The 14358-nt window shown below is 35.5% G+C and overlaps 1 protein-coding gene across 5 annotated transcripts in view; it reads right to left on the reverse strand.

Annotated features, from left to right (window-relative positions):
* COL4A5 (collagen type IV alpha 5 chain) overlaps nucleotides 1–14358 on the reverse strand; it is a 221396-nt gene that overhangs the window by 12896 nt on the left and 194142 nt on the right. For 3 of the 5 annotated variants that reach the window (XM_044236046.1, XM_044236048.1, XM_044236044.1), the window contains 6 exons: nucleotides 10059–10067; nucleotides 6265–6398; nucleotides 3285–3357; nucleotides 3091–3162; nucleotides 1752–1880; nucleotides 829–927 (listed from right to left, as the gene is read on the reverse strand). In XM_044236046.1, coding sequence (XP_044091981.1) covers nucleotides 829–927; nucleotides 1752–1880; nucleotides 3091–3162; nucleotides 3285–3357; nucleotides 6265–6398; nucleotides 10059–10067 — 516 coding nt within the window. Of the gene's footprint in view, nucleotides 1–828; nucleotides 928–1751; nucleotides 1881–3090; nucleotides 3163–3284; nucleotides 3358–6264; nucleotides 6406–10058; nucleotides 10068–14358 lie in introns of all 5 variants that reach the window. The other 2 variants (XM_044236047.1, XM_044236045.1) reach the window with 2 other exon arrangements.

Here is a 14358-nt window from a genome sequence, read left to right on the forward strand (position 1 = left end):
TCCTCTCTCTCTCTCTCCCCCTGTGTGTGTGTGTGTGTGTGTGTGTGTGTTCCTTTTTTTCCCACGTTCTTACCAACACTTATTTCTTTTTGGTTCTAGCCATACTGATGTATATAAGGTAATATCCCATTGTTTTGATTTATATTTCCCCGATCATTAGTGATGCTGGGCACCTTTTCATATGTCTGTTGCCATCTGTATGTCTTCTTTGGAAAATGTCTATTAAGCTCCTGTTATTTTTTTATTGCAAGGTGATTCAAACTCTCTTTGGAAGTAGCTTTAGAACATACTGGAAATCTAGTGGATACCAGATTCAATATTATCAGGAGTACCCACTAATGAATGAACTAAAAACCTGAAAATCAATTTGTCATCTCAGTATAAGAATGCCACTCTCTCAAAGCCCTATGAGGAGCACTTAAAACTTTTTATAAACCTTACAACTATATTACTGAATTTTATGGGGGAAATGACACTCTGTTGTCATATTTTAAAATGTAGAAATATTCGCAATAGTTTCAAGATGGTCACGGGATTTAAATCAACATATTGAAAATTATCAGAACAGGTAAGTATAGTGAATACCTAGAAAAACCTCCTTTTGAGGAAAAACTGTTTCTCAGTATTCTAAACACATAAATAAAAACAAGCTTTCTATGCTTTTCTAATACTGGGAATTTTCCTTGTATTTGCTGTCCTATTTTCCCCCAGCAACAGATTCACCAGCTAGCTATACTCTCCCAAGAAAAAACTCTCACAGCTCCAAGTGGATGTCTAGAGGTGTCTCAGATGAGACTACTATCAACAGCAGTGTTTTACTTGTCTCACCTGGCTGGCCTGGCAGACCTGGATCTCCTTTGCGCCCTCCTGCACCATCAAAGCCAGGGAGTCCATTGCGTCCCGGATCTCCTGGAGGGCCAATTGGACCTATAGGGAAAAAATAGGATCTTCAAATATGGGTATAGTAATTCCATAACCAGACAGATCTAGGAAACCTAAGGTTGTTTAGTGTCACTAAATTCATAGTCCAGTCTTGTCTTTAATCCAGATACCCAAAGGAATATCTCAAGCCTGGGACAAAAGAAGCAGACAAGTATTTAGCTTCAGTTTTAAATAATAAATTTGTCTCTGCAGAGATTACCATAATATGGCACTTGTGTTCTCTCTGCCTCAGAACAAAATAGGAGTACAAGGCCCAACTTTTGTTATCTGTCCCACCATAGGTAAGGTTGTTACTGCCTGGTACACTTAGTTTATGGAAAGACTAACAACCTTAATAAGTGAGAAAGACTGAACTTAGTTTCTAGCTTTCTTATATAATTAAAATTGGCTGCAAGCATAGAGTCAAATGGCCAACTAGATGGGAGTTAGTTTGAAAATCATGAGGCCTCACAGTGGGGAGCTGATGGCTGATCAAATTAGCTTCCTATCCTTCTGGTGGATGGAATAGAGAAATAACCAAATCTTAAATGCATATTAATTTCATTACAAAGTTTTTAATAACATTAACCTAATTATTCAAGTTAGAATAGCCAGCGGAACTGGCTAGAAGAGATTAGGTTGGCCTTAAAGGAAATTAGGACATGAGAAATTAACACTTCAAAGAAAAAAGGAAATAGGATCTGTGGTGGTCTGGTATTCTACTAGTTGTTGAGACTCCTCTTCTCAAAGACAAACCATGACAAGTAAAAGGAAAACTAGTGAAATGCTCCCAAATAGATAAGGCTTTAGAAAGATGATCTGAAAGGTACCTGGTAAGCCTTGAGGTCCTGGTAGTCCAGGCAGACCTTTTAATCCGGGCTGGCCTGGGATCCCTGGTGGACCAACATCTCCTTTGATTATAATACTCTGTCCTGAAGGACCAGGTAATCCAGGGGGACCTAAGAGGCAAAACATACAAATTGGAATGTAGGAAAGAGAAAGTCCAGAAGTGTCCTAAGTCAGAATAAAAATTAGTGCAAAAGAAACCAGTTAAATTTATTGAAATGTTGCCATGTCCAACAGAAATCTGTTTAGGAAAGCATCATCTTACCCAGAAGACTAAAAAATTAATTTCCTTTGAGTCAGTGGAAAAATTAGGCTTATTGTCCCTACTTTCAAGACTTGAAGCATGACTTGGTTACTAGAAAGTCTAATCCATTACAAATCTGTGAACACTGATGTCAGGGGAAGATAATTCTATTTCCTGGTAAGTCCATTCTGATTCTAACATCATCTGCAGTTCTTTCTTGTTGTGCTTATCAAGTGTCCCACTGAACTAGTAAGGGAATTTAGCAGAGGTCCTATTTCAGTTTATAGGAAACTTCTGTAAGTCTCCAGCAAAAAGAACTATTTTCATATTAAAAATATTTTCAATTAAAAATGACTTGCTCTTATAATCTGTTCAACCAAATAAAGGAAAGTTAGTATAAAATCTAATAAAAATCTATCATATGATCTCCCTGATATGAGGAAGTGGTGATGCAACATGGGGGCTTAAGTGGGTAGGAGAAGAATCCATGAAACAAGATGGGATAGGGAGGGAGACAAACCATAAGTGACTCTTAATCTCACGAAACAAACTGTGGGTTGCTGGGGGGAGGGGGGTTGGGAGAAGGGGGGTAGGGTTATGGACATTGGGGAGGGTATGTGCTTTTGGGTAAATTGGAAGGGGAGGTGAACCATGATAGACTATGGACTCTGAAAAACAATCTGAGGGGTTTGAAGTGGCGGGGGGGTGGGAGGTTGGGGTACCAGGTGGTGGGTATTATAGGGGGCACAGCTTGCATGGAGCACTAGGTGTGGTGAAAAAAATAATGAATACTGTTTTTCTGAAAATAAATAAATTGGGAAAAAAATCTAATAAAAATCTTAATGAAGAATTCTTGTTAGTCCTGCATCCATCTTAAACTTAAAAGAACTGTTCTCAGTATTTCCTTAGTAAAACAGAGAGGTTAAGAGACCAGTAAATAGAGGGAGAGTTTTGCCTACTTGCTCTCAGTTGTTGGGGATTGAGACTCTAAAAGTTTAGTTCAAAGACAGAATGCAAACTTTCAACTTCTTCAGTGTGTTTAAGAACCAGGTATAACTAGCTCCTGGAGTAATTCTTACCTGGGGGGCCAACAAGTCCTGGATCCCCATCGGGGCCAGTTGAACCAGGTACTCCACTGGGTCCCTTCATGCCTGAAAAGAAGGTACATACAATGGCACTGCAAAGCAACAGGGCCATTGCATTTTCCCAGTCAAATCGGAAAATGGGTTTCTTATCCCAAAGGAGTTTAATATAAAAACACCCCTTCAAATACCTGGAAATCCTGGAACACCAGGGAGACCAGGATCTCCTTTCATTCCATTGAGACCTGGTCGGCCAGGATTACCCTGAATAAATAAAATCATTAATTTTAGAAAAGAACTGAAGGGGAGGGAGTGAGGTTATACAGTATTCATATTCACTGATAGCACTTGCTCCAGGGTCAAACTTCTAGGATTCAAATCCCAATTTTGCCCCTTACTAGCTTGTGTAACCTTGAGTTGATTATTTATCTTTTTTTGTTTGTTTGTTTTGATTATTTATCTTTGATATATAGTTTTCTCACCTCTAACCTTAAGAAAATAATAGTATCTACGTCATAGTTTTTTTGTGTGAGATTAAATGAGATAGCTCATATAAAGTACTTAGAAAACTGATTGGCATTTAGTGTATACATAATAAATGGCAGCTACTGTTTTATTATCATGAACAAAGGCACTTTTTTAAGTGCAGCACTAAAGTTATAAATGCTTGGGTGAGAATCACATGTACAGGAATGATAAAGTCTGCGAGACTCAGCAAAAAATATAGCAGGGTCTATTAATTAATTGGGTTTGAGGGCCAGGAAAATTATGGGAAAAAGAAGAGTTGAGAATTAGTCTAGAATGTACCTAAAGGAAGAATAAATGAGGGACAATGAAATTTTTATCAGCAGGACTGAAAAAGCAGCAAACCCGGAACATATTCCAACATGTAAGAAATGGCTAAAAAAGGAGGGCATGTTAGAAAGACAGGATCCAGCTTGAAGAAGTTTCCAAATCCATGATAATTAGAGCATCAGAATAGATGACAGTTTTACAAATTATAAATCATTTAAAAAAGAGAATCTATGAGTCCATACTAATAATAAATAGATAATACACAGAAGAGAAGGGAGGCTTTGCTTACGAAAGGGCTAACTGGCAAATGTGGACATAGTTCAAGAGTTAGAAAATCATTATTTGCCACTATTCACTATATTCAACCACTGTATTGATTGGCTGAGGCAAAAATCATAAATAGATATTAAATATATGGGGAAATTTTGATGAGTAGTATATTTGCATGATCTTAATGTGCCTTTCCATAGCTTTGCTTATTAGTTACAAGGGGGAAGAATAGTAACCATGCAGTGGAGAAACCAGGTAACAACTTGTTGGAATGATCAAAATTAAGATCACCAATGAGGGGCAGATGAACACTGTAGGCCTAAACATCTGATGGAGGATACAACATCACTCATATAGTGTGGGGATGCATAATTAGAATGAAGAAATAGCAGACAAAAGAAGGAACATTCTGTCCTAAAAAATGGTAGGGGGCACCCCGGGTAGCTCAGTCGGTTAAGCACCCAACTCTTGATTTTGGCTCAGATCATGATGTCAGGGTTGTGAGATGAATCCCATGTCAGGCTCCACACTCAACACAGAGTCCTCTTGGGATTCTCTCTCTCCCTTTGCCCCTGCCCCACCAAATAAATACATAAATCTTAAAATAAAATAAAATAAAATAAAATAAAAATGGGAAGGGGCTACATTTCTTCAACTATGTCAAGATTATGAAATTTAAAAAATTGCTTAGCAACTGATTCAGACTGAGGGAGCATAAAGAGCAAAAATATGATAGTTAAATGTAATGCATAATTTGGTTTACATGGAGGAAAACACTGCTATCAAGGACAATTACTAGGTTAACCAATACAATTAGAATATGTAAAGTAGAAATAGAAGTTTATATTAATGTTCAGTTTCCTGAAGTTGATAACTGTTATGTTATTATATAAAAGAATATCTTTAATTTTAGGAAATCTTATGCAGTGAAGTATTTAGTGCTAAAAAGGCATAATAGTTTCAACTTATTTTCAAATGTTTCATATATACATTTTATATATATAATTATATACACACACATAACATACGGGGCAAAACATTAACAACTAGTCCATCTGGGTAAATGATACATGAAAGGTTTTTGGCTTTTTTTTTTTTTACCATTCTTGGAATTTTTCTATGTTTAATGTTATTTCCATTAAAAAAATAGAAATGGTACAAATGTAAGAACTAACTCGCACAAAAGAAAATGAACAGAACTTGATAATACTAGATTTGCAAAATATTGCTATCAGGCAGTAGTCTTGAATCAGGCATAGACACATATGAACTGGAAGCACCTGGGAAATGAATGAGGAGGGAGTAAATAGAGAATGAATAAAGAGAAAACTCAAATTTTAAGAGTATGTGTCTAGAATAATGATGACATGAGGAAAAAAAGTTAATTGTTGGAAAGCTTTAAGGACTACTCTTTTAGGTGTTTTTTTTTTTCTTTTTTTCTGCTATAAAGCAGTCATCAGAGTTAAAAGATTGAGCCCAGTTTGTGTTGGTTGCAATATCTAACAACAATCTTCCTGAATGAATACGAGAAGTGCTAATGATCCATAAAGAAGCATGGGACTTCCTTGGTCACTCAAACCAATGTGGAAAGTACATGAATACAAATATGGGGATATGTTATTCCGTTTTTACAGGTGAAGACAGAAACCTAAACTGTCTATCTGTGTTCCTCATAGACACAAAAGCAGAAGTGTGCAGGGGAGCTGAAATTTGACCCTAACTCTATCTAATTTCAAAGTCTAAAACATCCCCACTCAACTATAATTACTTCCCTATGGTCTCATCCACATGTAATGTTCTGATATATGCATCTTCTCTTATGAATTTCCTTTCACTGAAATGAAGGGTTCTCAAACCTAAATAACATACATATCAATGACTCCAGGTAAAATACCTTCTGAGGAACCCTTTAACTATAAAGAAGCTAAGTCCCTTTAGTTGAAAGAAGATAGAAAACTTGCTTTTCTCTTCTTTTGTAATTCACTAGGAGGCATGCATAGAGCCTTGACCAGTAAATACTAATAAAAATAATGTAGCTTAGAATTCTCATTTTGAATGAAAATGCCCACACTTCTTTCTCATCAAATTTCTACTCCCATTTCCTACCTGGAGTCCTGGTGGTCCTTGATCTCCTTTCAAACCAGGCAAACCAGGTTGCCCAGGTTGGCCTGGGTATCCTCTCTCTCCCTTAATACCTCCATTTCCAGGGAGACCCCGGGGACCTTCTGGACCTGGTAGACCTTGACAGTGCACAACAAATGGCCATATTTCAGTATAGCATACGAGTAGTATAAAAACCCTGGCTTCTAAAATATCAGTCTTCTAAATCCTATTAGTTCATAGGATAAAATCCAGAGTATATAAAAACATACAGACCTATTCTGACTCTCTAATATAAATTGCAATGGGTTCTTTTTGTTATCAACACTGGTCTGTAGTTCCTTTTAGTATACATTTTATTATACATTAAATTGAATAAGCTCATATTTAAAGACAGAACTCAGGACATTAAAATAAAGACTGCTTCTGTGTCTCTCTAATAAATTACAATAGGTTCTTTTTGTTATCAACACTGGTCTGTAGTCCCTTTTAGTATACATTTTATTATACATTAAATTGAATAAACTCATATTTAAAGACAGAACTCAGGACATTAAAATAAAGACTGCTTCTGTGATCCCTAAAGGGTTTCGGTTATGTGAAAAGAAACAAACACTATACATAGGGCAGTGTTCTCAAACTGAAGAATACATCAAAATCCCCCGGAGAGTTTGTTAAAACAGACTCCTGGGCTCACCCAGGAATTCTGGATTCAGAAAGGCTGGGGAGGGGCCCACAAAAGTGCATTCTAATAAGTGCCCTGTAACTAAAGCTGCTGGTTCCAGATCACACTTTATGAATCACTACTCTATGGGCGCCTGGGTGGCTCAGTGGGTTAAGCCTCTGCTTTTGGCTCAGGTCATGATCTCGGGGTCCTGGGATCAAGGCCCGTATGGGGCTCTCTGCTCAGCAGGGAGCTTGCTTCTCCCTCCCTCTCTCTGTCTGCCTCTCTCTGCCTACTTGTGATCTCTGTATGTCAAATTAAAAAAAATCTTAAAAAAAAAAGAATCACTACTGTAGGGCAATCAGGGATTCAAGTCATTTGTCACACTGTGATTAACAGTAGATTGCTTTACTTATAATTTGTAAGTAGTATTTGTAAGTAGTTTCATTCAGCTTTTATTACTATGCAATTAAGACAGTTACTTAAGCAAGTTGTTTAATTTCAGTTTAGTGACATGCTTATTAATATATGGTAACATTTGTTATGCTCCACAAATAAGTGAAACCATATGATAATTGACTCTCTCTGCTTGACTTTTGTAATTTTGGTGTTATTTCTTCCATAAATGTTTGATAGGATTTGCCAGTAAAACTACTTGGATCTAGGACTTTCTTTGTGGTAAAGTTGTTAATAATTATTTTAATTATTAAAATATTGAATCACCCCCCCGCCACTTCAAACCCCTCAGACTGTTTTTCAGAGTCCATAGTCTCTCATGAAGTGGCGGGGGGGTGGGAGGTTGGGGTACCAGGTGGTGGGTATTATAGAGGGCACGGCTTGCATGGAGCACTGGGTGTGGTGAAAAAATAATGAATACTGTTTTTCTGAAAATAAATAAATTGGAAAAAAATATTGAATCATTAAAAAAAATAAAATGGGTTGCTTGTAAAAAAATATGGTAACATTTTAGTGTCAGAAATTTATTAATTCAATATAGTACTTTTGAATTTATTTTAAGCATGTTTTCATATTCTTTGCATTTTAAATATTTCTGAAGAAAAATTCTGCATATGTCTTGGGAATAAATGAAATTATTTAAAATGGGGTTTTGCTAAGCTCTTTTCCTTATACTATATTTTAACTTTTCATTCTAAATGAAGATATCAGGTCCATTAAACAACCAAAAAGATCTTATCAGTGGCCACATCTTTTGTCGCTAGGTGGGAAATAGCTGTTACTTGATTGCTAAGCAGAAACTGAAGTTAAGACCAATTAGTTCTGCCTTAAGAAAATAAGTATGAAGCACTAAATGATGAACAGGCAACACTTAGCAATTATGCATTTTCTTCTTTGGTAATCTTAGTTTTTTATTGGTTTCAACAAAAAAGGAAGGTATGTAGTGATTACTTTTGAAGGAAGTATCATAGGCAAATGAATTTAGAATACTTGAGTTCATGCTTACCTATGGACAGAGGGTCATTTTTCTGATCTGAGATAAAATTCAGACTTTAGTTCCCTTCCAATACTCTTAAGACTTGAATCAATGACTACATGCTAACAAGGCAGCATGGCATATGGATTAAGAATGCTGGACTCTGGAGCTGAAATGTTGGGTTGGAATCCCAGCTTCTATAATTATTAGTTGTTAGACCTTAGGAAGTTTATTAATCTCCTTGGCCTCACTTTCCTCCTCTTTAAAATGGAAATAAGAGGGGGCCTGGGTGGCTCAGTCATTACGCATACATCTGCTTCAGTTCAGGTCATGATCCCAGGGTCCTGGGATAGAGCCCCACATCAGGCTCCCTGCTCCGCGGGAAGCCTTCTTCTCCCTCTCCCACTCCCCCTACTTGTGTTCCCTCTCTCACTCTCTTTCTCTCTCTCTGTATCAAATAAATAAATAAAATCTTTAAAAAAATAAAATGGAAATAAGAGTATAGTACCTACTTCATCAGGTTGATCCAAGGATTAAATAAGACAGTATATATAAATTACTGAAAATGGTACCTGGTACACAGTAAGAATTATGTAAGAGGTTTTTAGAAATTATTATTCCTACCATTACCTTCATTACTAGTAAAACTGAAAATAAGAACATATCTTTAAAATATGAGCCCATTTTAAAACTTTCAGCTATTTCTATGTGATTTCATAATATAACACTATTCATCTGGCATATGAGAAGGTCCACAACAATACAACAATTGTTTTATCTTTAAACAGTTTAAATTATATAGCCACCCAAGGCCAGCAACCAGGCAGAAACACTTAAAAATTCCCTTTCCAATCATAAAAGGTTGGAGAACTTTGCACTAAAATAAACAAAGAAGAGCAACTGCTGGGTTCACACCTTCAGACAAGGTTTTCTAAGCAAAATTACTAGTTTCATTGATAATGTATAATTTGGACTCAAAATCCAGTAGTAAACTGTCTTTCTGGGAAAAAAAAATTTAAACTACCTGTTAAGCAGTCTAACAATGAGAAAGTAGGATTAAGATCAGGAAAAAGGAAATATTTTATGATCCTCTTCCCCAGTCTGAAAAGTTATCAGAATATTTGCAAAAAAACCCACAAAAAACAACTAGGCATGTTATGGTCATTGCTGTTTCTGCAATTAAAAGAAAATATTGGATAATTTACATGTTATTAATTCAGACCTGCCATTCTGGAGACCCTCAAATTTAATGATTTGTTAATTATTTAAGGGACATATATGTTTTATTTTTAATAGTATTCAATAGTAACCCTCTTCCATTTCTTAAAAGAGCGACATAAACACGTATCAGGAGCAATGTCATGCAACAAAAATCAATATGTAGAGGTTACAAATACACCAGATGCCTGTCTAAAAATCTTAATGCAGTCTTAAAGATAATATAATTATTTAAAATTCACCATGTCTTCACATATGGATTACTGATTATAAAAAATTCAAACTACAAAGACCTAGTGTCATTTCAAACTTGATTATAAACAAGTCACATTACCTTCACCAATATGTTAAATACCAGAGCAGGTAGTATTTGAGGATAACAGCCCTCTTCAATGACTTCTGAGTTACAGCAAAAAAAAAGTGCATTTCTCTTATCATACATATAAAACATTAAAAAAAAAAGAATTGACCAGTGAAGAGTCTAACCTTGAAAACCTGGGAAGATCAGAGTTCACCAAAGCCCAAAGATCGATGTTAGCAGTATCAGACATCACACAGTACAAAATAAGATTATGAGTTAGAAGTGGTTCACATTATAGCACAAGTTAAACAATAATCCTCTTTGCCAGCATTTCTCATACCTACAGCTTAATCAGTATGCAAACAGAACCATACAGAAGTATAGAGAGCCAAACATTTTCAAATAGAGCTTATTACAGGAAATAAGCTGCTAGTTTTCATTAATCCAAAAAATGGAAAACGCTACTAAAGATATCATGTTAACACTGCTACTGTGGCTTTCCAAAAGTTAGCATTGCAAGCATTAAAGTTGGTAAGACAGTACCATTTCGCTGATTGCCTTCCATTCCCTTCACAAAGGGATAATTTTGGATAAATGCTTACATTTATCTTGGCCTCTGTCCTCCTTAGTAAAAACCCAAGGTACAAATTTCTTGATATGGTCAGACTGCCTTAAAGAGGTACACTTAACTTTAAAGGCCTCGTTAGACAAAAATACAAAGATCACAGGCGACTAAATAGAGAAATTAAAATAAAAGTACGCAATGGCCATTACCAACTGTACTTTTATTTGCCTTCTTTAAAAATCATTCTATGAAGCCACATTCTGATTTTCTTCATAATTCATCAAGAAGCTTTCTTCTGTGAATTACTACTTACAACAAGTTATTTAAAGAGAAAGAGCCAGTATATATTCGTTCACCACTGATTGTTAAAATAAAGAGCCAAATTTTCCAAAATTGTGAAGACCATCAGTGAATGGGTACATTAAAAATATCTGACATGCAATATCCTACCCCAAACCACAGAAAATATCACATTTACCTTATTCAATGCCCATATTAGATCAGGCTATTAACTATTAATAGAAGGATCATTAAATAAAAAGATAAAAAACCTATAAATAGGACAACTCTTGGTTAATGTTAACTATAAACACAATTTCCTTTCCTTAGAAGTTTTGCTATGATTTATAAACACTGAGCTTAGCAAAGAGAATAAACTGTGCTAGAGCATTGAATCCTAGGAATTAGAAGACCTAGGGTCTGTTCTTGATTCTACTATTTACGTCGATGGGACTGAAGACAATTCAGTCTCTCTGAGCTTGTTTTCTCACCCACATAATGGGAACAGTGTTATCTGCCATAACCTCCCTCACAGAGTTGTTTTAAAGATCAAATTCCATTTAAAAAATAAAGACCTGATATCTGCTATGTGCAAGGTGCTACAGGGAACACAAACATTAGCTACACCCTAACTCTGCCTTCAAAGAGCTTTTAATAAAAGTACATTATATGATGTAAATGATGGCACATTACATAAATATAAAAGATTATTATCACTGCCAGGTAATAAAACTTTTACAGCATTTGATAATTTGAAATTCAGAAGGCTAAAAATCGGGTTCTGTTTGTTTAAATGGTTTCTAAACCACATAGAGCAAACTGACTCAAGACCACAGTTTGAGAGTCTGGCCACATAATTAGTTAAATAAAACAGAATTCCTACCTAAGATAATTCTGAATTTGATTAGACATTTTATATATGTATTTGCTATAGAAGGACCAATAACAAGAATGCTTAGAAAAATGTCACTGAAATATGTATTTTGGTCTGAGTAAGTAACAAAGAAAACTTCAGATCACATCATAGCAAAACTTCCAAGATCTTAATTTCCAAGAGATAAAATTTTAATGAGTTATATGCCAAGTCAATTTTGTACATGAAAGTCTCAATCTATTATTTCTTAAATGACCTAACAAAGTTTAATTGAAAAAAAAAACAAAATAAAAAACCTAGTCTTATTCATAAGTGGTAATAACTAAAGATAAGCTGATGAACTGATGGGCAAATTTTATTTTATTAACTTACTTTTATTTAAATTCAGTTAGCCAGCATATAGTACCATCATTAGTTTCCAATGTAGTGTTAAATGATTCATCAGTTGTGTATAACACACAGAGCTCATCAATTTTAAATCCAGTTTTCACTGTTGTAAAGAGAACACTGTAGATACCAGGTTCCAATAACTATGTAATTTATAGTACATCTGGTAAATAAGAGGTCAAGTTGGTTTTAAAGTGATATGGCTACTTCCCTGTTTCTTCTTTGAATATATTCTAGTACCTCAGAAGAAAGCAATCTTCTAGCTAACACTAAAATCTGAAAGTGATCAAAGCAGCCAACTTCTATGCAAGTCAGACAGGGGAGTACTCAAAATTACTTCAATGTATGTCCTAAGTTTTCTTTTTATCATGGTGATAGTTAAATAGTATGCACTTGTCTTAATCTTTTTGATGACATCCATTTCAGAAAAACACAAGAAGCAGTTAATAGGAATTGATGGAACTTATGCAGTAACAGAAAACCAGAGTGGAGGCAAGGTCCAGTCTGCTATAACTAAGAATCTAATAAAATGGCAAAAGGAGTTCAGCTTCATCACTTATTATACTTATAACTAAAGTAAGAAGCCAGATTATAAGCATTGAGCCATACAACTGCCTTTGTTGGAGGATGATATATACTACTAGCAAAACAGATATTTAACAGAGCACTGGCAAGCCCCAAGTCAGATTCCCAGCTATGCCAGTGACAAACAGTATGACCTTGGGCAAGCTTCTTAACGTCTTTGGGCCTCAGTTTTCTCATATGCAATGAAGATTCTCTCCTTGACTAAACTTTAGGCATGCTCCTCTGAACCTTATTCTCAACCTTATTCTCCTCTGAGCCTTATTCTCATCCTTGGGCCCTGTTACTTGGTATGCTGAAGTCTACTTTTAGCAAGAATCCTTTAGCAAGTCAGTTTATGGATAATCCCCGCATTGCTGATATCTGATCAAGTCCCTTATCCCTCAATCTTGATGTCTAAGTCTTTGGCCTGACTTTAGCAAGAATTCTATTAGGCCAGTTTAGCAAGAACCTACCTACCCTAAACGTTTCATGTGAGTAACTTTTGATCCACTGACTCCCTCACTCTGTTGGTTGACTATATATCCCATTTATCCTTGTTTTATTCAGTTGAGCTCAGTTTCTTTTGCAACTGTCTCTCCCCTACTACAATAGTCTTAAATAAAACCTGTCTTGCCATCTTTAACAAGTATCTGATGAGTAATGTATCTCAAGTATAAAACTTGGGTCTCTTCTAGATCAGATACTCTATGGCTCTATGAAATTATGCATTTGTGGAAGGATTGAAGTAGTAAGTAGGAGTAAGTAACTAGGGAATCTGTTCAGATAGAGATAGATGGCTTCCTAAAAAGATCTTGAAAAATTATGAACTTTAATTCATAAAAGAAGATTTCCTGCCATTCCCTACAGTCAGAACTCAAGAATATACCTTTTTGCCATTTTAGTTCCTTCGTAGAAATTTGAAAAGATCTATTTATCTTGAAGTAATAAACACATTCAACTATTTGTGGTTCCTTTTACTCCTAATTAGGTTAATATCTTTCACTGTGAATCAGCAATTTTCCACTGGACAGCTCCTGGTAACTGTTCTTTGGTGTGTAATGTTTATATGCGTATGATTCAAACAAGAGTAAGAGGCTTCTAATCTGTGTTGGTTGTATGGAATTTTTTTTTTACTGTGTACCTATCACTTCATTTTCATAGCAGGGGAATTTAGAACTTTGTGACAACCCAAAATATGAAGATAGGATGGTTTGAGAAATTACAAGAGTTGTGGCAAGTCAAGAATTGCATACTTGCAGGATCTGATAATAGATATTATTTAAAAAACAATGTCTTTTCAAGGATATTGAGAAAGGGGAACCCTCTCACACTGTTGGTGGGAATGCAAACTGATGCAGCCATTGTGGAAAAAAAATAGTACAGAGGTTCCTCAAAAATTAAAACTAGAACTATCCTATGATTCAGCAATTGCACTACTAGGTATTTACCTAAAGAATACAAAAATACTAATTCAAAGGAATACATGCACCTTGATGTTTATAGGAGCTTTATCTACAGTAGCCAGATTATGGAAAGAGCCCAAATGTCCACAGACTGATGTGTGGATAAAGAAGAGTAATACACATACACACACACACACACACACACACACACACACACACACATTACTGAACCAAAGAAAAGAAGGAAATCTTGCCATTTGCAATGGTATGGATGGAACTAGAGAGTATTATGCTAAGTGGAATAAGTCAGTGAGAGGAAGACAAATACCATATGACCTCTCTCATATGTGGAATTTAAGAAATAAAACAAATGAGCATAGGGAAAAAAAGAGAGAGACAAACCAAGAAACAGA

The sequence above is a fragment of the Neovison vison genome, chromosome X, assembly GCF_020171115.1.
Source record: "Neovison vison isolate M4711 chromosome X, ASM_NN_V1, whole genome shotgun sequence".
NCBI lineage: Eukaryota > Metazoa > Chordata > Mammalia > Carnivora > Mustelidae > Neogale > Neogale vison.